General features: G+C 37.3%; 2 protein-coding genes across 2 annotated transcripts; both read right to left on the bottom strand.

Moving 5' to 3' along the window:
- Nucleotides 1–4,119: 4,119 nt before the first annotated feature.
- On the bottom strand, nucleotides 4,120–4,659 carry LOC147525207 (uncharacterized). The gene has a single exon (XM_086578631.1). The coding sequence runs from the start codon at nucleotides 4,657–4,659 to the stop codon at nucleotides 4,120–4,122; it is 540 nt and encodes a 179-aa protein (XP_086434757.1).
- A 515-nt stretch (nucleotides 4,660–5,174) lies between these two features.
- LOC147525206 (uncharacterized) lies at nucleotides 5,175–5,758 on the bottom strand. The gene is made up of 2 exons (XM_086578627.1): nucleotides 5,673–5,758; nucleotides 5,175–5,577 (listed from the first exon to the last, which is right to left on the bottom strand). Exons 1-2 carry the CDS (start codon nucleotides 5,756–5,758, stop codon nucleotides 5,175–5,177), a joined length of 489 nt encoding a protein of 162 aa, XP_086434753.1.
- Between the last annotated feature and the right edge of the window lie 18,136 nt (nucleotides 5,759–23,894).

Raw genomic sequence — 23,894 nt, 5'->3', positions numbered from 1 at the left:
CATGGCTTGAGAGGTAAATTCTAAACCTCCTCGAAGCCCAAGGAAGAGGATACTTGTGTGTTCAAGCATGCTTACATGATTGTTTGAAATTTAATTTCCGCACTGCAATTTACATTCGCGCATAAGGCTGAACCCGAGCCACATAACAACCATTGGGAAGTCATTACCCAATGTAGGTAAATTGGACGTTGCTTGATTCTTGAAGCTTTAGAACAAAAAAATGATTTAAAACCAATCAACTAGAGCCCAAAGTAGTCACGCTCCTCCAGAAAAGGACAAAAATATAGCCACGAGGATTTAGAGTAATCAGATACCAGATTCCGGTGGACCAACTACCTTCCTCACTTCCCTCCCCCAGATTCATCATGAGTGAGATTCTTGGTAACACACCACTTGGTGAAGTGACTACCTACTTTTCTGAGACATGTAGTAGAGCCATCCTAGTCTCTCTCTTTTTTTTTTGCACACAAGTAAGGAAATTTTATTAAAAAGAATGCCAACTGATGATCGCGTGAAAAAGGTTGGGGTACAGCTGGCTTCTCGATGCCTTTTCTGCCATCAAGAGGAAGAATCCGTACAACATCTTCTATGGGATTGCACCAAAGTTCGAGAGGTTTGGACTTTGGCAGCACAAATGTTTGAAGTAACCCTCTCAGAGTTTAACTTCATGGCACTGATCAAGGCGACTGAAAATAGCAGCCCCATCATTCAAGAGCTGTGGAATGCAGCTAGAATACACATCATGGTCCAAGTATGGAAGACTAGAAACAAAGAGCACTTCGAGGACAACCCATTCACATGGGAAACATGAAGCGAGAGATTCTAAGGGGCATGAAAGTCTCGGGTTTGCTCTCGCATGGAAGGAAGCGAAATGACATGAAAGAGTTTTGAATTCTAAAAAGGCTCAATGTACAACCAAAGAGTGCTCCAGCCCAAAAAATCCATGAGGTACATTGGGAGGCTCCTCAGGGGAATGTCATAAAGTGCAACACGAATGGTTTAGCACAAGGAACTCCAAGTAGAAGAGGGGTTGGGATTGTTTGCAGAAACAAAGACTTAGTAGTAGTGGGAGTTCTTGTAGCAGGACTAGGCTAAGTTACCAGTTTTGAGGCAGAATGCATTGCCATTGTATTGGCAGTCAAGAAAGCTGGGGAAATGAATTGGAATAACATTTGGATTGAGGCCAACTCAGAAGCTGCTGTTAAGGGCTTCAATTGTGATGTTATACCATGGGTGTTAAGAGCAAGATGGAAGCAAGCGATTACACTTCTATAGCACTGGAAACTAACTCATACTTGGAGAGAAGCCATCCTAGTCTCGCGCTCAATTGTTCCTCTAAACAGGGCATAGTAAATTATAGACCAAAACAAAGTTTTTAAAAATTCAAAAAAAAAATTTCTACTGTTTGTGCATCATCATTGATTGAGCATTCATGTCTTATCAATATGTGATAAGAGCCTAAAATTATAGTTTAAACTCTTTAATTGTATTTCTATTTAGCCAATTATGTTATTAATAATATAGGTTTATCACTAATTATGTGTTTTTGAGTATTTCAGGCTTTGGAGTTGAATAAATGTCAATTCGTTACTAATTAGGCGCTAAAAGGAGCTAAAGTGATTGCTAGAGAAGTTCCATGAAGAAAGCCCAAGTTTAATAGAGAAAAAGCCCTTAAAAAACTCAAGTCAACACTGTTAAGTGAAAGTCAAACCGGATTAGAGAGATGAAGAAAAGTTAACAGAACTTCAAAAGGCCATATCTTCGGACTCAGGCCTCAGATTTGGGCCCATTTTATATCAAAATGATCGTCTCAGGAAAACCTTTCCAATGGTCAAGGTGTTGACTCAATCAGAGCAGTATAAGTTAGTGAAAATGTGTGCTACAGTAACACGGCCAGAATTGGAAGTCTTGGATTCAACCAATTAGGTTATAGACTTGATTTATGGGTCCATAACCTAGCCTAAAAGCTCATGCACTAAATTGTAAACCTAACCCTCTCCTATATAAAAAGGGTTAAAGCTAAACAAATATAGACTACTCCCCTCTTTAATTTGTTTAATTTCTTGTCTAGTTTTTCAATTCATATTTTTGTTTTCTTGTTGTTATATTTATTTTCTATCAACTTGTTATTTACTTGTTCTTATTTCAATCAACTTGTTATTTACTTGTTCTTAATTCAATCTTCCTTTCTTCTTATTGTTCTTATTTCAAGTTGTTTCAATCTTTCTTCAATGTTTTCAAGTCATTTCAATACAAACAATCAAAGCTTTTAAGTTTTCATTAGCTTATAACCATTCTAATCCATAGAATAGTCTACCGTTCTTCTTCACATCTCCTTCACTCAAACTCTAAATAATTTAGAATGAACCTCACTTCTAAAAACAAACTCTTTTGAAGTTACTACCACTATATAAAGCTTTAGTTTACTTGTTACTCTTATGTTGTATGCATACTTTTAGGGGTCTTTTAGGTTTTGGTCCTCCTAAATAATTGGTATTTAGGGTTCGCTCCACATTGATTGGCTTATTAGTATCACAATAACTGTTAATTAATTTGAAGTAAGGAGATCTTGACTAGGGCTGTCAATTGGCTGGGCCAGGCCTGAAGCCCGATTGAATCCAAACCGATAAGATAGGGACTTAGAACTTAAATGTTGTCTGATAAGACTATTGGGCTAGTTATGGACATACCCCCATCCGACCCGATAACGGCTCGGCCAGAAAAATAAGGTTATTTTTTTAGTTTTTCAAATAAGTATTATTAAATTTGTAACTACTAATATACATAAAATGTTAAGAGGCTTGATGGATTAGTGTTGTAGTACCACATATAGGGCTTGGGTTCGAGTCTTACTACACTCTATTTCAGTTTTTTTTAGAGAAATAATAATAAAAAAAAAATACACTATTTCCATGTAATCTTATTGGACCTAGGCTAGGCCCGAATCCGATCATGTCCAACAGGGCCTAGACCGGGACTTGGACCTTCTAAATGTAAATATAATTTGAACAGGATGTGGACATAGGTGAGTCCTGTTCAAGTCTGGCCCGTTGACATCCCTAATCTTGACACGTGCTCTTTTTTTTTGGGTCTCTTAGGTTTTGGTCCTCCTAAATAATTGGTATTTGGGGTTTGGTCCGCACTAATTTGCTTATTAGGTTTTGGTCCTTCTGACTAACAGTCAACCAAGTTGATTGTTTGTTGGCCGTTGGTATTTTGTAAATACCCATCATATCCTTACGTGCGTGAGGCACGTGACTATTTGTCAGGATGACCAAAACCTAATAATCCAATTAGTGCGGACCAAACCACAAATACTAATTATTTAGGATGACCAAAACCTAAAAGACCCAAAAAAAAAACGCGTGTCAAGATCTCCTTAACAATTATTGTGATACTAATAAGTCGATCAATGTAGACCAAACCTCAAATACCAATTATTTAGGAGGAATAAAACCTAAAAGACCCTTAAATTTGGGACAATTCTCTTTATGCGGAATCAATTATTACAATGACTCACAGGTGATGTTACAAGCAGTGTAGTCAAAGCGCAAAGAGGTGCACGCCTAAGGCACGAGGTGCAGAGAGGTTCACTGTAGTGCCTCGCCTTGACCAAGGCACTAGAGCTAACATAAAGCGCATACCTTTTGTTGAGGCACACAAGGGGCGCGCTTTGTCAACTTTTATAGTTTTTTAATTTTTTTTACAATGTTTGCTATACGTGACACATTTACACTCAATCCAATTGTTGTATGGTACAAGAAATTGTACAAATTTAGTAAGTTTCAGTTTAGAGTACACTCTAATCTTAATTTTGACTAGTATTTGTTAAGTTGTATGGATTGAGAGAAGACACAAAGATAGATTAAATGAAGTTTTACAGGATTCCAAAATTTGAATCACGTGTTCTATTTCATGAAGAACTCATTTGGCTCAATTTGATTGGTTCACTATTTTAGTTAATTTAAGTTGAGCTAGATTGTATTGAGAGATACAAGTTTTATTTTGCTATTTACTTATTGCTTAAGATTTTTTTTTAAATGACTACAAATTTTTTTTTATCAGTAAGCGAGGATGTTAGAGAGGTCCCCTACCCCTTTTGATTAATAAAACTTGTCCTTACATTCTCAGATATTCTTTCCCCATTGCATCATCATATGCAATCTTTCTTACATCCTCCGCAAATGAACTAGGTACCATTTCAATAAATATTACATTAGGTACATTAGCAGCTAGTGCATCTGCTAGTTTATTTGTTTCCCTATAGACATGTACTAAAGAAAAATAAGCCAATTTTGCTTGCATATCTTGTATACTCTTCATCATCTTCTTTGCTCGCCATGGGTACTTCTGTTTGCTCATGAATGCCACCACATTCTCTGAGTCCGTTTGTGCCTCAATCTTGTTCATTCCATGCCTTAGAGCCAAGCTGATTCCTTGATCAAGGCCTTGTAATTCCACTAGTGTTATGGCTGTGTAATCCGAGATACCATGCGTTGCTGCTAGAACTATCCCTGTGTTGTCTCTTATCACTGCTGCCCATTGAACTTTATTGCCTTGTACACTCCTATCTGTGTTTAGTAAGTTATTTTCATGGTCTAGCTTCCTCCATTTGCACCTAATCTCTCTGTATCGAACTAATTCAAGTTCTTGTTCCATATCATCTTGAATCTCTCTCGAGCTGGGCCCTCTTCGATGCATACCTTGACTGGTTAAAGTTTAGTTTTGACATCCTTGATAATCATCTCTTGTACTTGGCCTGCACTAGAATGCTGATGCTAAAAAATTCTCTAATTTCTTTCCCACCAAGTCCAATATATGAATCCTGTGAACACTAAGCATATCGCATCCTGAAACCCACCCTTTTCCATGCTTTTTTCTCTTATCCAGTCCACCTCTTGCTACCATGTCACTGCTCGCACTCTGTTATAACCAGCCTTAGCAAGTAACCCCATCCATATGTCTTGACCATAGCTACAGTAAAAGAACAAGCGTTCTTCTATTTCGATGCCACTATTGCACAACACACATGAGTCTGACTCCACTTTGCCCCATTCTTTCATTCTTTGTCTTGTCTTCATTCCCTCACTTAATCACAACCAACTAATAAAGGAGAATCTTGGAATCCTATTCACAAACCAAACAATGTTGTGCCAATTAATTTTTTGTCACGTCTACCTCATACTCTCATATGTTTCTTTTAGCCCATAATCTCCTCGCAAAGTGACAGACCATATTACCTCATCATCTCCTGTAAGCAGCTTCACCTCTTCATCTATACCTTGCACCAGATCAGGATAATGTCTCTGAAATGTTTGAGGTAATTGCCACAGACCATTCTCTATAAGGTTATCCACCTTTGTATTCCTATTACAAGCTGACCCATAAGTGAAATTCAGTGGAAACAATTCCTTTAAAATGCTAGTTGGGTGCCACGGATCACTCCATAAACTCGTGTTCTTCCCATTACCAATCAAGTGCAATGTTATACCCTTGGCCTCATCTCTGTCCTTGAGTGCATTCCGCCAACACCAAGAGTAGTCATTCGGTATTTTCAAATCCCAGAAATTCCTTCCTCTGGTCAAATTCTTTTGAACCCACCGCACCCATATAGTATCCTTATTACTGATAATATTCCATATGTGCCTCTAGTTTGATGCAAGGTTTGTAACCTCCAAAGATCTGATCCCAAGCCCTCCTTCATTGAACGGACAACATATATCATCCCAACTAAGTAGGGCATGTGAGGTTCCCCCATCTGGTCCTGTCCACAGAAAGTTTCTACATAACCAATCTATCTCTTAAATAGCCCTATTAGGAAGAACAAAAATAGATAACCAATAGACACTGAGATTGTTAATCACAGCTTTGAATAACTTAAGCCTTCCTGCATAGGATAGAAACTTGCTCCTCCAGCTTTGTATTCTATTTGTTACCTTTGTCATTAAAGGCATACAATATAAAAAGGACAATCTTGTAGTAATGAGGGGCACACCCAAGTACTTAATTGGTAATGTCCCTTGTGGAAACTCTAGAGTATGTCTCACTTCTTCAAATATGTGCTCAGTCACCCCAGTGCAGAACAACTGACTTTTCTACATATTAGCCTCTAGCCCCGAACACTTGCTAAAAGAGTTTAAATGACTACAACGGTTTCACATATAATTAATTTTAATGTTTGGCTAAGCAAATCAATGATAATTCATGTCATATTTAATATTTATTTTATTTTTTATTTGATATATCTATTTTTTTTTATTACTACGCACCTCACTTTAATCAGGCGTGTGCCACGCCTCGCGTCTTGTGCCTAAGGCACAAAGAGGGTGTTGCGCCTTAGGTGCGCTTTAACGCCTTGACTACACTAGTTATAGGTATTTTGTGAAGGCTAGTTATGCAGTTATCTTTCTACATCAATGGTGAATATTATTTCTTACAAGCTTTTGAGTGTGTGTTAAGAAATTTATGTGTTATTGTTTTTTAGAATCTAATCACACTTCATGATTTCTTTACATAGTGGAACCTGATAGCCATATTGCATAAATTAACTTGATCTAAACCATATATTGTTATACAGACACGTGTATTATCACAATCTTAAAAGTACGGCAGGAAAAAAGTGGGAAACTAAACTAAACTTTTACACTTATTTCTTTCAAGTATTTTAGGTTTTGGTCCTCCTAAATAATCAATATTTGGGGTTTGGTTTGCATCACTAATCAACTTATTAGTATCACAACAACCATTAGTTTGAAGTAAAGAGATCTTGACACGTGTTTATCTTTTTTTTGGGTCTTTTAGGTTTTGGTTGTCCTAAATAATTGGTATTTGTGGTTTGGTCCACACTAATCGGATTATTAGGATTATTAAGCTTTGATCCTCCTGACTAACAGTCACGTGCCTCACACACGTAAGGGTATGATGGGTATTTATAAAATACCAACATCCAACAAACAGTTAACTTAGTCAGGAGGACCAAAACCTAATAAAGCAATTAGTGCAGACCAAATCCCAATTATTTAGGAGGACCAAAACCTAAAAGACCCTTAAAAGTATGCATACAACATTAGAGTAACAAGTAAAACTAATGAAGTTCACCGGCCCTTGTGTAGTTTTTGTTTGCCTATTCTACGCTTACTATTTTCCCTAGTACTTGCTATACTGCCATAGTTAGGTAAGAGTAATTAGGAGAGAGGATGTACAACATGGTTATGGCTAAAAGTATGTGGATACAACATAAGAGTAACAAGGAAAACCAATTAACTTTTCACTCCTCGTTCTACTCTCTCTCTCTCTCTCTCTCTCTTACTTCGTCTTCTTCTTTTCTTCTTTCACAAAAAAATGTCGTCTAGTTGGTTTGACTAGTTCGAGACAAAGCGCAAACCCATCCAAAACTTATTGGTAAGGTATGACGAAAGTGCGGCGAAGATTTCTTTAACCAATGACGAGAATGATCCTCATGTTGAAGACGTCATTAATATTCCAATACCAGAGGATTACATTCAAGATTTTTGTGATGCATATTTTAGAGCCCGAAAGGTTCCAACAATGATAAGTCTTTTGTACGCCAATTCGAAACAAACCCAGTAACCATGAATTTGGCAAAATTAGTGGCAGAAAAAAGTTTGAGAAGTGAGTTTTTTTGAGAGAGTTGAAGTCTGGTTAAATGGTGAGCCAAAATATGTTTATGTTTTTTCTTCTCTTCTGAAGGAGATTATCCAAAAACTTCTCATCACATTTTATTTTCTTTTACAAGATGAATTTTTCTACAATATCTCGCAACATCAAAAAATATAGTATTAAGACTGCAATTTTGCAATATCTTGGTAACAACAATAGTATTTTTTTTGTTAAGACCGCAATTTTGAATATTGATAAGAGCCCAAAACTGTTGTTTTAACCCCTTAACAATAATACTTTTAGACCAATTATGCGAGTAATAAATAAGAGTTAATGCTAATAACGTGCTTTTATGTATTTCAGGCATTGAAGTCAATTATGTGTAGAAATGTGTCACTTTGGCGAGATAAAGGAGCAAGGGTTGGTTGCTAAGAAGTTCTGTGATTAAAGGCAAAGATTTAAGGTGAAAAAGCCTTTGTAAAGCCCGGTCAAAAGCTGAAAAGTCAAAGTCAACGCGGCAAAAACAGCACACAAAAGTCAACAGAACTTCCAAAGACTGTATTTTTGGACTCAGGCCTCGGAATTAGGCATACCTTATGTCAAAACGACCATCTTGGAAAGAGATTTCCAATGATCTAAACTTTGACCTAATCAGAAGAGCAAAAGCGGATGAAAAGCCTACTGAAGTCAGATCTAGCTGAAAAGGGCACTGTGGACTAAAGAGATTACGTTTTGGGCTCGATTTTCCGGCTCAAAACATGGCTTCTCAGCCCATGCACGAAAATATGGATCTGGTCTCCTCCATTTCAACACACAAGACTGAACTCAGAGAATATACTTAGGTTAGGTAGCAAGTAGCCATTAGAGCATAATTCTAGATCTAGTTTTTACATTGAATTAATTCATTTTCTATTATCTTGTTTTAATTTAGATTATTGAATGATTGGTAATTCTTATTTAGATTAATAAAAATAGTTAGTTCTTCATAATTTTAGTTTTGATTTATTTAAGTACTTAGATCTAATTTCGATTCTTAGTTGTTAATCATTTCTTAGTTGTTAATTTAGCTTTAAATTATTGATTAGTTCAATTTAGTAAAGTTATAATCTTTATATGATGTCTTGTTTGAATTTCATGAGAAATGATAGTTTTATGAATCAAGGCTAAACCTCCATTTGAGGGGTTTGATGAAGCCTTGATGAAAACTTGATTATGTAGTGTAGAATCGTTGTAAAAGTCTATTCCACTCTAGAAGGTAGTTGATTCGCCATGAGAATGGGTAGAACTTCCTCACATGCTAGTCATTAGTTGGTAGAGATTGTCATGAATGATTAGGGATTAGAACAACCAATTCTTATCGTAAGAATGTAATAATTTGATTACAACAATCTATGCTAGTTTATTAAGTTGGATTCAAGGTGGATTCAATCCCCCCTAATTCTTTATCTAGATTCAAACCTTAGTATTTTTGTCATTTCGTTATTCGTATCTTGTTAGTTGAATTCACATCGTAGTATAAATTCCCACTATTACTCTCACTAACTTTGGATAAGACCGATAATATTAGAAAACATTGAATGCTAAAGAGCTAGGAGTGGAACGAGTCTTTTACTCCACTCTATTTCAATAGATTCGAGAGTAGAAAAATCTTTGATAAACACTTAGTCAAAAGAGTTTTAGTTTTACTTGCGTTTAGAGTTCAATCTTTTATTCGTGAGTAGAACTAATCATTTTACCTTTATCAAATGGCGCCGCTGCCATCTTAGTTCCCTTTAGTATTGTTTTCTTTAGAATTGTTAGTCTTCCAAAGTCCCATAACCCACCCACCCTTTTTTTATTCTAACTATGGTTGTCCGTTTCAGCAATAAAATTTTCCTCGCAGAATTACACGGATCGCGACCCGCGCCCTAGGCAGGCTAAATTGGAGCACCACCCGTGCCCAAACGCCTGGAACTCCAGTTTTTAGCTGAGCTCGACCCGCGTGTTGCCAAGGCAAAACTTGAGCACCCCCATACTAAAGCGCTTGGAACTTGAGTTTTACCGAAGGCCCACCCGCACCCTAACAAGGAAAAAAAGTTCGAGTGCCACCTGCGCCTAAACGCCTGGAGCTCAAGTTGGACTTGAGCGTGACCCACGCCCTACCTAGGTTGATTCTGAGAGCGACCTGCGCCCTCTACTCTGAACTGCCCGATTTCCACAGGTTAGTTCAAACTTCCATTACTTCAAGTTATTCAGTGTTTCTAACTCATTATACACACTGAGCACGCGTATTCAAGACGTTATTCATAAGCGAAGCAAGGAGGCATTCAGGTACTTCTTTCTTCCACACTTCGCATCTCCTGTTAGAGGTTCATACTAGCATATCAGGATTGTTTGGAGTATTGTCGTCTTTAGTTAAGATTGGTCTTAGCCTTGCATGAGATTAAGGTCAGGCAGAAGAAAAACGCCTAACGTAATTAACCGCCAATGTCAACAAACACGCCTTTCTAGTATACCACTCACTACACCTCTAGCTAATATACTACACACCACACCTGAAATAATGACTAAAGAAAAAGAGTACCCTCTCTCTGACTTTTACAAAGCCTTGAACGATAGCCCTAAATCTTGCATCGTTCTATCAGATCCAGTGGGGGATTTCCGAATCCCCCCAAATATATTTAATTTGTTACCCATTTTTCATGGGTTAGACCATAAAAAACCTTCTCAGCACATGCGTAGGATTGACCAAGTCCTTACTACATTCCACCATCTTACGGTTGGTGCTGAACAAATTAAACTAAGGGTGTTTCCTTTCACCTTAGCCGATAAGGCAGGGTCTTGGTTAACTGCCCAAGCACCTAATTCTGTGGACTCATGGGCTAAACTTGTTCAACTATTAATAGAACATTTTTACCCACCACTGAAGATCGATGAAATGCTTTCTAGATTCATTTCTTTTGACAGAATCCTTATGAATCATTTTCAGAGGCTTGGAATCATTTCACCGATCTTCTTATAGAGTGTCCACACCATAACCTCGCGAAAGACACGTTAGTTCGTGCCTTTTTCAAGGTAATTTTACACCAGCATAAAAAAGTCCTTGACATAATGAATGGGGGTAGTTTCCTAACTAAAGGAGTCTCAGAGGCTTATAAATTTTTAGAAGCTCAAACTAAGCGTAATAATAACTGGGGGGGTAGTGACGATATCTCCCATTCCGCTAGTTCTTCTACAATAGTTAAGGCCGTCGGCATGTTTGAGATGGAACCCGATCCTGAACTTAAAATTTAATTGAATCTCTCACTAAAAAGGTAGACGCTATTTCTATTCAACAAAAGCCTATTCCCATCATGAATGTCAACTCCAATCCATGTAATTTCTGTTTGAGTCCAGAGCATCCCAACTCTTATTGTCTTCTCGCTTATGAACAATAACAATCACAACAAGATAATGTTTGTTCCATTAATAGTGAACCTAACACACCTTGGAGACAAAACCCCAATTTCGGTTGGTGAAATAATCAACAAGTTACACCTCCAGGGTATAATAATCGAAATGTTAGGCCAGCACCCAATTACAACCAAGCTCCCCAGAGACAAGGACAAGGACAAGGTAATTATAATAATTATAACAATAATAATTATAATACTAATAGAGGTATCGTTCCGGTTAATAATAACTATCACAACCCACCTATAAATAATCAACGTGAGATAGTTCCAGTCACATCACCTGTAACCACTACACCTACACAATCGGATCGTATTGGCGCTTTCATACAGGTTAGCCAACAACTTTTCCAAACAATATATGGCTCAATCTAACCAACAACTTTTCTAATCCATGGCTCAATCTAACCAACAGGTTTTACAATCTATTAATCATTTAACCCAACAGTTAGCCTAAGAGAAAGCCTAACAAAAAGGCGTGTTTCCAGATCAAGCGTTACTTAATCCTAAAACACCAAACACAGCCTTTGAGGAAATCAGTAATACTATTAATGGAAATGGAAACGTAGGTGAGTTAAATGCCATTACCACTCTCCGTTCTGGGAGAGTGGTTGATAACAATGTAACTATGCCTATAGTTACCCCACAAGTAGTCCCTACACCGGAGATTGAACTAGATACCGAAATAGAAACTGAAGAGACTACCCTTGTAGAGGTACCAGTTAAACCACAACCTAAGAAACAAAAAGCCAAGGTTAAACATCCTGTTGACCCTTATGCTAAATATAGAGAGAAACCACCGTTTCCCCAAAGATTAGCAATGTTAACCAAGGATACGAATTTCAATGAGATTAGGGAAGTTTTCAAAAATCTAACGATAAACCTTCTTTTTCTTGAAGCGATAAAAAAGTTACCTCACCATGCTAAGTTTCTTAAAGAGTTGTGCACTACTAGGCGTAAGACAAATATTTCTAAAGATGCCTTTTTAACTGAACAGTTCCCAACTCTTTCTGAAAATAATGGAATCGTTAAGTACAAGGACTTTGGTCGTCTTACTGTACAATGCACCTTGGGGGATAATCAAACCACCACTACTTTATTAGACCTGGGGGCAAGTGTTAACTTACTCCCTTATTATTTATATAAACAAATCGGTCTACAAGAGATGCAACCAACGAAAATGATGTTGAAATTACCAGATCGTTCTATTAAGTATCCTAAGGGTGTGGTTGAAAACGTGCTAGTTTAAGTTCAAAATTTTTACTACCCAGCCGACTTCATTATCCTCGACACAGAAGTCGCTAACGACTCTGTTCCTATCATTTATGGCGTCCCTTCTTGGCTACTGTCAACGCGCTCATAAACTACCACGATGGTTCGATGTCCTTATCCTTTGGCCATCTTTCTATTGAGGTAAATGTTTTTAAGACGATTCATCAGTACCCAGATACAACTGTCGATGGATAGGTTAGCATGATCAAGAGCTTCGCTCGAGATTATTTTGACAGCACGTTTCCTGATAATCAGATGCCCAAATTTCTTTCCTTTGGAAGTTCAGACAACGACGTTTTTGTCCCTACACTAGTCGATACCCATCTTATAGATGAGGATAAGATTGAGGACTTTCTCAAAGATACAGAAGAATACCATAGTAATGTGGATGTGACCAAGCTAGATGAGGAACTTGACGAGTTTTTTAGAGCAGGTGATGATTCACCCTATTAAGAACTATCTTGCGCACTAACCGCCTCAATTCCCCTCCTTCCACCCTTTCAAAGGAACTTAAAGTTTGCACTTGATTCTCTTGTTTTTCCTGTGCTTCATGATTTTCTAAACTCTCCTATTAAGAAAATACTACCTAAAGAGCCACCTGACACCTTCATTTTCAGTTGTGTGATAATACCAACCCATGCCACAAATGAGTTTTATGCTAAACTCACATTCTCATATTTTTCAATTCCTTACCTCTAAAATTCATCCATATCCACCATATCTTCCATAACCGTCCATTTTTTCACACTCATTCACTTGGCCACCTTTTCGTTGGAGGAAAAAGAAGGTGCATGCTCGGTTACATTCTAGATCTATCAGACTTCGCTTTTATTTCACTAAGTTGCGTTGTCAAAAATCTTGGTGCTTGATTCTATTTGGGGGTGCATTCCATGTTATTTATTTATGGAAAGACCCACAACTCTTTAGGTTATTGATATATGGTAAACTACATGTTCATTATATACATATGTGTTAGATAAAGTCTCGGGAATCTGACTTTAAAAGACCCACTTTTAAAACAAGTTTTCTAAACTCTGTTGCCAAAAATTTGTTTGGGGGTAGGGTGTTCGTTTTTCTGTCCTTGATTGTTTAACTTTCTATTTGTGTTGTTTAGGCCATTTAATCGTATTCCGATTCGGGCTGACATTATCTATAAATTTAGATTTATTCGTTCACAAAACTTACATCATGCACGTACTCCGAGGCATTTTCCATCTTCTTATATGTCACCCAAGGTTGGAATAGAGTGTTTTATGGATTATTGGATTGGAAATTCTCTCCTGATCATTTCCATATCTCACTTGCATAAATCGGACCGGTAACGAAACGGCAAATTTAGTTTGAAGTTGCGCAAAAAATCGAAAAAAATTCGAAAAATCAAATTAGGCTTGGGCCCAAAATAGTATGCACGTGCCACTCACGTGCATCTCCATCTTCAAACCAACAGTCGCGAGTTTGTTTTTACCACCGCCATTAACAAGCTTTAAACCCTAGAACCAAAATAAAAAAAAAAAAAAAAAAAAAAAAAAAAAACTACACCCAAACCCACAATACAATCCCAACTTCAAATCTTCTCCAAACCTCTCCCACCACCATCCCCAACAATTTCAACCACCGAAAATTAGAAAAATTCAAAAAAAATTTGAACTGCCGCGCAACCACCGCGCCACCACCATCGTTTTTTTAAGTAAGGTTGTTTCACATTGTTTCCTACACCTTCTACAAACCCTCAAATCAGTTCAAACTTCCAATGGCTCAAAGACGGAGAATTTTGCCGGAACAATCGTTTACAACCGACCGCTTCGCACCGTTTTACGGTGACAAGATGATTAGGAGGGATTGGAGTAGGTTGTGGTACTCGACAGATGATTTCTATAACTCTGATTTAGTGGTCAGGACGCGAAGAGAAGTATCTACAGGGTTGTTGGCTGAGATTTTAGGCATTCCGCCTAGACGCCATCTCGATGCCACATTATAGGAATCCCAATTTACTAGGATCAAGCTTTTGATGAATGTGACGATTGTGGAAGGAAACTACAATGCGAGCTCACATTGTGTTCACCAGTCGTCACTGCAAACCAACCAGCTGGTTGTAGCTCAGTGGATTGGTAAGAATGTCACGGGAAAAGAGAAGGTAAGTGACATCAATTTAAACTGTCTTCACATGTTATGGATACTCCAGGAGCAGAAGTTTGAATTATGTATTCTGGAGTTTTTGATTAGTATGATTAGGGGAGTTAGGAATAGTATTGCACCTCTCCTCATTTTGATAACAAAGATCATGATGAGTTTTAGAGCAACTCCGAAAACTGAGCGGACTATGATTAAGATACATATGAATGTCGTAGCATATACAGACTGTGTTCAGAAGGTTTGGAGGTTACCTAAAGACAGGGTAGGGAAAAAGACTGACTCGGAGGATGAGGAGGACACGACATGTTTTGATGTCGATACCTTAGAGAGGTGTAGGTTAGATGCAGAACGCATGTCGATGCTTCATCATGGCATGCATTCCCTCAATACTATTTGCGAAGATCTCCAGACTCGGCAGGCTACCATGCATCATAACTTCGAGACTCGAGCCCAGTGCGAGGATGAGCTTTGGGAAGAGATAAAGGTCGAGCTGGAAGCTTAGCACAAGTTCCGAGAAGATATGCTTGCACGCTTCCCACCCCACGGGGGTTCTTCTGAGGAGGTGTTTGTGAGGCATGAGCGTCATCGCCGAAGGACAGATGGCTCTGGCCAATCGGGAACTCAGGAGTCATCTCCTTCCCATGTGCCATCCACTACCAGCAGCCCGTTCTTTAGGGATATTATGCGTTGATGTTATTTTTGCATTTGTTTTATTTAGTTCGGATGTTGATTTTTGAATTCCGTAGTTAAATTTGAATTTGGTTGTTAAATGTTGTTTGAATTTCAATTTTAATATAATATGGTTCTTTTCAAATTGTGCATTGTTTTTATTGTTAATCCCACCTTCCCAAATTGTTTGGGGGTGGTATTATTTACTCTAGCATAATTTGTTAAATGATCCTCTATTTTAGAAGTTGTTTTGGAGTGATGGTTGAGAATATTGCCGATATTGGTATGCCTAGGATTAGATGTGGTGGTAGGATGAAATCTATAAGAGTTTAGAAGTTACTATTCTAAATTCAGCCTAAGAGATATTTGGTTTGTATTAGAATCAAGAATATAGGTAGTTTCCGTTTTCAATTTTAGAAATTTCTGTTTCTGGCAATTTCCTTAAAACGTTTTGGAAACTTCTCGATTCGTTTTGGAAACTCAAACCTATATAAACTTTATTCATTATCCACACAAAACTCACATCTCTCACATTCATCTCTCACCTTTCACTCCTAACTTTTCCTTCTTTTTCCTTCTCACTTCCGCATTTCAGCACCTCAGAGCGCACCTGCGCCCTAGGCACTATTAGTCAAAATTTCTTCAGAGCGCGACCCGTGCCCTACCAAGACTACAAGTGAGTGCGCCCCGCGCTGAAGTGCCTGGAACTCGAGTTTTTACCTGAGCGCAACCCCCACCCATCTCAGGCAAAAAGTGAGCACCACGCCTAAGTACACTGAACTCGTAATTTTACCAAAGCGCACCCAGCCCCTACCCGCATAGGTTGAGCGCACCCGCCGCACCCGTGGGCATGAAAAAATCCAACTTTTTGTGGGTTGTTCCAGGATCATTGCAGCTGTTCTAGAGAGTAGTTTTGTGATGACTTCTCCTATAGTGATACCGGAACAGTCTTTCGAACACTTGTTGGGAAGCGAGACTTATGGAAATTGGTTCCACGAAAGGATCTTGCAGTTAGGATGGAGGCATCTATTGGTAAGTGAAGACGACTCGTATTCACCTAAGCTTACTGAATATTTTTACAAAAATGTTAGTTTCTATTGTAACCAGGATGGAGAACAAGAATTCTCCGTCATGGTTGATTACACGCCACTAGAATTCAATAAGTATTTGGTAGCGTTAGTTTCGGGAATACTAATACCCGACCCTATTCACACGTGGAAATATATGACCGATAATGCATACCTCTATGACTATATATATTTCCATGAGTATTATAGGGGAGGGGTGTTTCGTATAATGGACCAAGGGAATTATAACATAGCCCTTGGAAGCCTGTCCCTCAATGTAGGCACCACCATATTATTCATCCTGATGAATATTTTAGGGGATTGGCAGTTTACTTCTGCAAATAGTACCGTTGGTGACGTTTTCCTTGCTTTTAGCGGGGGCGTCGCCCGATATGACATTCCCCGAGTATTAGTGGCTAGTCTTAAGAGAGCCCAAAGCATGAGGCATAAGTATCTTCTTATGCCTATTTTGGTTTGCCGTATCATGCTCAGTTGTCTACCTGAATTCTGTACCCAGTTCACAGATTGGAAAAGGGTTGAAGTCATGAGACCCACCAATTGGGTGGTTCGCTCATTCCGAGTAATGACTTGGCTGGGATGGAAGGTGCAACCTCATTTGGTTGCTCCTTACACCCCATCAGACATAGTAACACTCGACAGGTTAGCATAAGTTGATGACACACGGCGGCGGGCTTGGCAAGTTATCATAGCATGGCAGGATGCGAAGGAACCTCATCTCTTTGGAGAGGAAGATGAGGAGGATGAGGCTTAAACGGGAATTAAGGTTAGTTTTTATTTGAGTTAGTGTCTGCTTATGTCCCAAGCAATTTAATTCTTGTTAACCCCATAACGGGTGGAACTCATATCGAGTTGCGTCAGTTTTTATTTTCTATATTAGTATGTTTTAACCTTGTTTTGCATATGTTCCAGAATTTCACGCGTTTCCATGGTATTTCTCTACCCTTTTTATTTAAATACTTTGAGGACAAAACATGTTTCTTATTTGGGGGGGGGGGGCATAGAAACACATGTAATTAAGGCATCTGTTAGGATATAGATATGTATAATATGCACTTGTTTTCTAGTTAAAAATTCAAAAATTTTGAAAAAAATAAATAAAAAGTTATGCTATACATTTAGGAATATTGGTATTGTTTTCTTTATCTATGTTCTAAATAATCTAGAAGTCTCACGTAACTTTTGCATTAGAATAATTTTTAGAAATTTAGGTTAATATGTAGGTAATAATCCTTCCATCTATCTATAAATATATTACATGAGTATCTATGATTGTTGGCAGTAAGTTTCTGAAATCTAGGCTAGAGTACTTATTCTACAAATCCTGTGAGAATATAGCCTAAAGCCTTATATGAGTGAAACATTTGAGAAATGACACAAGGGAGAAGTAAAATCCAGATAGAGAAATCACACGTCCACTTTCTTGATCACTATACCATATCCTAAGCGAGAATTTAGACCCTCTTTGGATCGATATAGCCAGAAATTCAAACCTTATGAAATTATTTTCTGCTAATCACCCCTTTGAGCCTTTCTTTAGCCTTTCATAAACCGCAAATCCTTTACCCTGTTACAAAAACTAAACAAAATAAAAAAATCAACCTACCCACTATAGAATAAGTGTAAGAATAGGATGAGTGAATAAAATATAAAGGAAAAACCTGTGTAAACAAAAATTAGTTAGTTGCTTCAGAAAAGAAAAAGAAAAGAAGTTTCCATCCAAAGAAAAGAAAAATAAAAATAGAAACAAAATAAAAACTCCAAAAATAGAATAAAATGAGTCAAAAAGCCAAAATAAAAAGGCTAGGGATGGAAACAAAGTGTAGAAGCAAAAGTAAAGAACAAGGTTTTCTCTAGTTACATAATATAAAGACTCTATTATCTTAGACTTGTCCTTTTTGAATATCAATTTCCATCCTTCTTAAACCATCTCCTAATCCCCGCAACACCTAATAAAGACCTCTAGCTTAATTAGGAATAGGTTAGTGTGATAGTTAGTGGCAGATGTGTTTGATCGACTCCGGCTTCCTTGTGTGTCATTGAGATTGTAAGGTAATGTGTGCCCACTACACACTGGAGTAGCAAAACTTGAGCGGAAAAATCAAAGTGGTTTTTGTCTTGACATTTATGTGAGGACCTACTTAAGGACGCTATTCCGAGTTTCCATAAACGGACCTGCTAGTGCATTTCATAGTATTACTCATTGTATATATGTTTATTCGTAGATGATTATTATGCATATATTAGCTTAGGTTTCGACTTGATTATTATTTATTCATTGCTAGTGAGATATATAGATAATTGGGAGCATAAATAAGGAAACAATAGTTTTATTTCTTAGTCGTTGTAGTATAGATGAAGTTTGTGAGTACCTTCATTGGAAAACTCTCACGAGGCTATAACTCGTCCAATAGGGAATTCCTAGTAGTTTAAGGCTTTGTTGCATATGGTCAATGCAATCGCACTCGGCGAAATGAGATTAGTTAGAACTCTATTTTTGGTCACTTATGCTAATTTCTCATATTTACTTGAGGACAAGAAAAATGCTGTTTGGGGGTGGTTTGATAAGAGCCCAAAACTATAGTTTTAACCCCTTAACAATAATATTTTTAGACCAATTATGCGAGTAATAAATAAGAGTTAATGCTGATTACGTGCTTTTATGTATTTCAGGCATTGAAGTCAATTATGTGCAGAAATGTGCCACTTTGGTGAGATAAAGGATCAAGGGTTGGTTGCTAAGAAGTTCTATGATTAAAGGCCAAGATTTAAGGAGAAAAAGCCTTTGTAAAGCCTAGTCAAAAGATGAAAAATCAAAGTCAACGCGGGCAGAAACAGCACACAAAAGCCAGCAGAAATTCCAAAGACCGTATCTTTGGACTCAGGCCTTGGAATTGGACCTACCTTATGTCAAAATGACCGACTCGGAAAGAGCTTTCCAATGGTCTAAACCTTGACCCAATCAGAAGAGCAAAAGTGGACGATAAGCCTATTGAAGTCAGATCCCACTGAAAAGGGCCCTGTGGACTAAAGAGATTGGGTTTTGGGCTCGATTTTCCGGCCCAAAACATGGCTCCTCAGCCCATGCACGAAAATGTGGATCTGGTCTCCTCCATTTCAACACACAAGACTGAACTCAGAGAATATACTTAGGTTAGGTAGCAAGTAACCATTAGAGCATAATTATAGATCTAGTTTTTCCATTAAATTAATTAGTTTTATATTACCTTGTTTTAATTTTGATTGTTGAATGATTGTTAATTCTTATTTAGATTAATAAAAATAGTTAGTTCTTCATAATTTCAGTTTTGATTTATTTAAGTACTTATATATAATTTCGATTCTTAGTTGTTAATCATTTTTTAGTTGTTAATTTAGATTTGAATTATTGATTAGTTCCATTTAGTAAAGTTAGAATCTTTATATGATGTCTTGTTTGAATTCCATGAGAAATGATAGTTTTATGAATCAAGGCTAAACCTCCATTTGAGGGGTTTGATGAAGCCTTGATGAAAACTTGATTGTGTAGTGTAGAATTGTTGTAAGAGTTTATTCCACTCTAGAAGGTAGTTGATTCGCCATGAGAATGGGTAGAACTTCCTCACATACTAGTCATTAGTTGGTAGAGATTACCATGAATGATTAGGGATTAGAACAACCAATTCTTATCGTAAGAATGTAAGAATTTGATTACAACAATTTATGCTAGTTTATTAAGTTGGATTCAAGGTGGATTCAATCCCCCCTAATTCTTTATCTAGATTCAAACCTTAGTATTTTTGTCATTTCGTTATTCGTATCTTGTTAGTTGAATTCACATCGTAGTATAAATTCCCACCATTACTCTCACTAACTTTGGCTAGAATGATAATATTAGAAAACATTGAATGTTAAAGAACTAGGAGTGGAACGGATCTTTTACCCCACTCTATTTCGATAGATTCAAGAGTAGAATAAATCTTTGATAAATAAAGTACAAGTTCACTTTTATTTTTACTTCCGTTTGAATTTTATCATTTATTCGTGAGTAGAACTATTCATTTATACGCTTATCAAATATCCGGAAATTGTATTAAGAAAAGTTCCATCTCTTGAGAATATAGAAAGAAATAAAGGAAAGCAGACTTTTTGCCCTAGTTCCTTATCAAATTTAGGAACCATTCTTCAAGAGATTATTATAGAAAGTTTCATTCCAAAAGAACAGTTCTCTTCGATCTGAAGTTACAAAATTCATACTCATTATGGGAGGAAACAGGTATGATGTGATAACTTATGATGTAGTGATATAATTTTGCACTTAATTTTTATAATCACTGACAGTTTCTTAAATGTTTTTTCTGTAGACACATTGATGAGTTAAGGAATCATCCTTCTCTATGGTTCTATCTATCACACTTCATTGAGGTACTTGATAGATGCGATGCAATTCCTTGAAGCTACATGATCTTCATGTTAGATTGATTCGGATATCGACACTTTTGGTCAGGGTTTACTAAGTGTTCATTACCCACTCTACAGGTGCCTCAGCTCCCAAAAGACTTATCAAGGTCAAATGCTTTTAATAGTAACTATAAGGGTTGGATTAGTACACTTAAGATGCCACCTTACCTTAATGATTTCTATCTACAATCTTTATTAGTAGAAGGGAATTCATATCAAGATGGCTTCGGTGGCTTATTTAGGTTTATTAGAAATGCACTCATGCATTTCTATGACCAGTGTGGTCCATGCAAGGCAAAACCACATTTTCTCAATCGCACGAATGTAATCTTCGAGGATGTGGAAGCCATGATCCGGTGATTATTTCCGAATTTTATGTGAATGTATATGGTGCAATGGTAAGTTTAATTTTTTAATTTTTTAATTTTTATTTAATTTTTATTTTTATAATTTTTCCTACTACTAATTACTCTTCTTCTTCTTTTTTCAGTATCAACATGGGTTCAAGTATAATGGATTTTCTACCACTTACGGGGTAGTAGGGGAAATTCTCCACATTGATCCACTTCCTGGTACCGAAATCATTTTCTCAATCGTGCGACGTGAAGAGCATCGTCGGAATACTATTTTGAATCAAGGAAATATATCCCAAGTTGCTATGGCAGCTAAGAAATTTTTTTCCATCTTATTTTTCTCAACATAGTCCTACAAAGACAGTTAGTGGACAATGTTCTCATTGCGGAAGTGACAAACACCTTGACGAATCATGTTTTAAGAAAAATGGGTATCGGGAAAGGTGCAATGATCATAAAGAACGATTAAAGGCAAGAAGCAAAGACAAAGCGGCTGTGTGTACTTCGATACCATCCTCTGTTTCGGTGCTAGACCTAATAGCACCCTCTCACTCTGTGGTAGACTCTACTCTTCTACAACAATCAGGGAATATCGATAAAGCATTAATTGGTACTAATTCAACAAGTGATCATGGCTGGATTCTTGATTCCGGTGCCCACAAATCATATGACTTTTAATGCATCCATTTTATGTGATCAGTGCTTGCCTAAATGTTCTTCTATTGTCAATGCTAATGGTGTTTTATATCCCGTAACTGGAGCGGGATGAGTTGATCTGACTCCATCTTTATTATTGGAACACACTTTGTTAATTCATGCTTTCTCTAATAATTTATTATCTATACCGCAAGTAAGATCACAATTAAATTGTTTAGTATTAATCTATCCCAATTTATGTCTTCTTCAGGATATATCAACATCGGGGAGATAATTGGGCGTGGTACTAAGAGAGAGGGTTTGTACTATGTTGATGATGTTGGTGCAAGAGGTCTAGTGTTGGACAAGATTAAGTTTGGTTGTGGCATCGACGGTTAGGTCATATCTCTTTCGGCTACTTAGCACATTTGTTTCCTGCTTTATTTTCCAAATGTAAACCCTCAGATTTTCAATGTGAAACTTGCATTTTGGCAAAAAGTCACTGTGTCCATTATCCGCCAAGTTCTAGTAAAAATATTTGTCCCTTTCTCATTAGTTCATTCAGATGTTTGGGGACCAGCCCCAATTGCAACTACTTTGGGTTTTCGATGGTTTGTTATATTTGTTGATGATTGCACCCGCATGACTTAGCTTTATTTAATGAAACAAAAGAGTGATGTAGGCACGTAGTTAACCGTTTTCTCAATTTTCACAATATTATTAAGACACAATTTTCGACTTCCTTACAAGTCTTTCGATCTGATAATGGCAGAGAATTAGTTAACAAATATTTGCAGGGGTATTTTAAGGAGCATGGCATTCTCCATAAGACTACCTGTGTTGATACTCCATAACAAAACAGTGTGGCCGAAAGGAAAAATAGACAGCTGCTTGAGATTATGCGTGCCAATTTGATAGGTGCAAGTATGATGCCACATTGGTGGGAAAAAACCATTACTACTGTTGTTTATCTCATCAACCGTGTGCCTACAAGTGTTCTAAAATTCTAAACACCTTTAGATAAACTTGCAGCGTATGTGGCTATTCCCTCTCATCTTACTATTCCTCCTCATTTTTCTGGATGTGCAGCATTTGTAAACCTACAAAAACATTTGCATACAAAGCTTGATCCCTGTGCCTTGAAGTGTGTCTTTGTGGGTTATCATCCTTTTCAGAAAGGATATCGTTGTTATCACCCTACTATCCGTAAATTTTATGTTTCCATGGATGTTACATTTTCTGAACACGAGCTGTTTTATGCTCCTTCCATATCAAATTCACATCTTCCAGGGGAGAGTAACAGTGTTGAAGAAGTGAATTGGATTAAATTGTTTCCAGTAGCATTTGAATCAATACAAATTGTGGAGCCAACCCAGAATAGTGATGTTGATGTTACTGATGTTGTTGACGAACCCTCTCTCTCATCACCAATAGTTCCCATATCCAATCCTCCTCAAACTAATATTTTTGAGGTAAGTAGAGAATCTATGATTAACAATATTTCTTAATCTATTGATGATGACAAATATCAGGTACCACCACAGAGTATTCATGGAGTACCAGCGGAGAAAGTTTCACCGAAACTTATAAATAAACCTGTGAAGAAATCCACCTATCTGATTGCTCATTATGTGTATACTCACAGACTATCAGAGTCTTCTAAAGTCTTTGTCAACAATATGTCTACAATGCATATTCCCAGTAAAGTAAGTGAGGCATTACTGGATGTGAAATGGGCTGCAGCTATGGAAGAAGAAATGGCAGCGCTTCAGAAGAATAAGACATGGGAACTAGTATCACTACCAGAAGGGAAGAAAATTGTTGGTTGTAGGTGGGTGTACACCATTAAACAAAAGCCAGATGGTTCGGTCAATAGGTACAAAGCAAAACTTGTATCTCAAGGGTTTACTCAGACGTATGGTGTTGATTATGCGGAAACCTTTGCTCTTGTGGCAAAAATCAATACTATATGAGTTATGTTATCATTGGCTACCAATTTTGAGTGGCATTTACAGCAGTATGATGTGAAGAATGCTTTTCTTCATGGAGATCTAAAAGAAGAGACATATATGTCATTAACACCAGGATATGATGCTCCTCATAATTCTAGTAGTATGGTGTGTAGATTGAAGAAGACCTTATATTTTTGAAGCAGTCTCCGCGAGCCTGGTTTCGTAGATTTCAATTTTCTATGAAAAAGTATGGGTACTTGCAAAGTGATGCAGATCATACTTTGTTTTTGAAGAAAGTGGGTG

This window comes from Coptis chinensis, chromosome 1, assembly GCF_015680905.1.
Source record: "Coptis chinensis isolate HL-2020 chromosome 1, ASM1568090v1, whole genome shotgun sequence".
In the NCBI taxonomy this organism is placed as follows: Eukaryota; Viridiplantae; Streptophyta; class Magnoliopsida; order Ranunculales; family Ranunculaceae; genus Coptis; species Coptis chinensis.
Note: the sequence above shows the minus strand (reverse complement) of the source record. Positions and strands in the feature narration are given on the sequence as shown.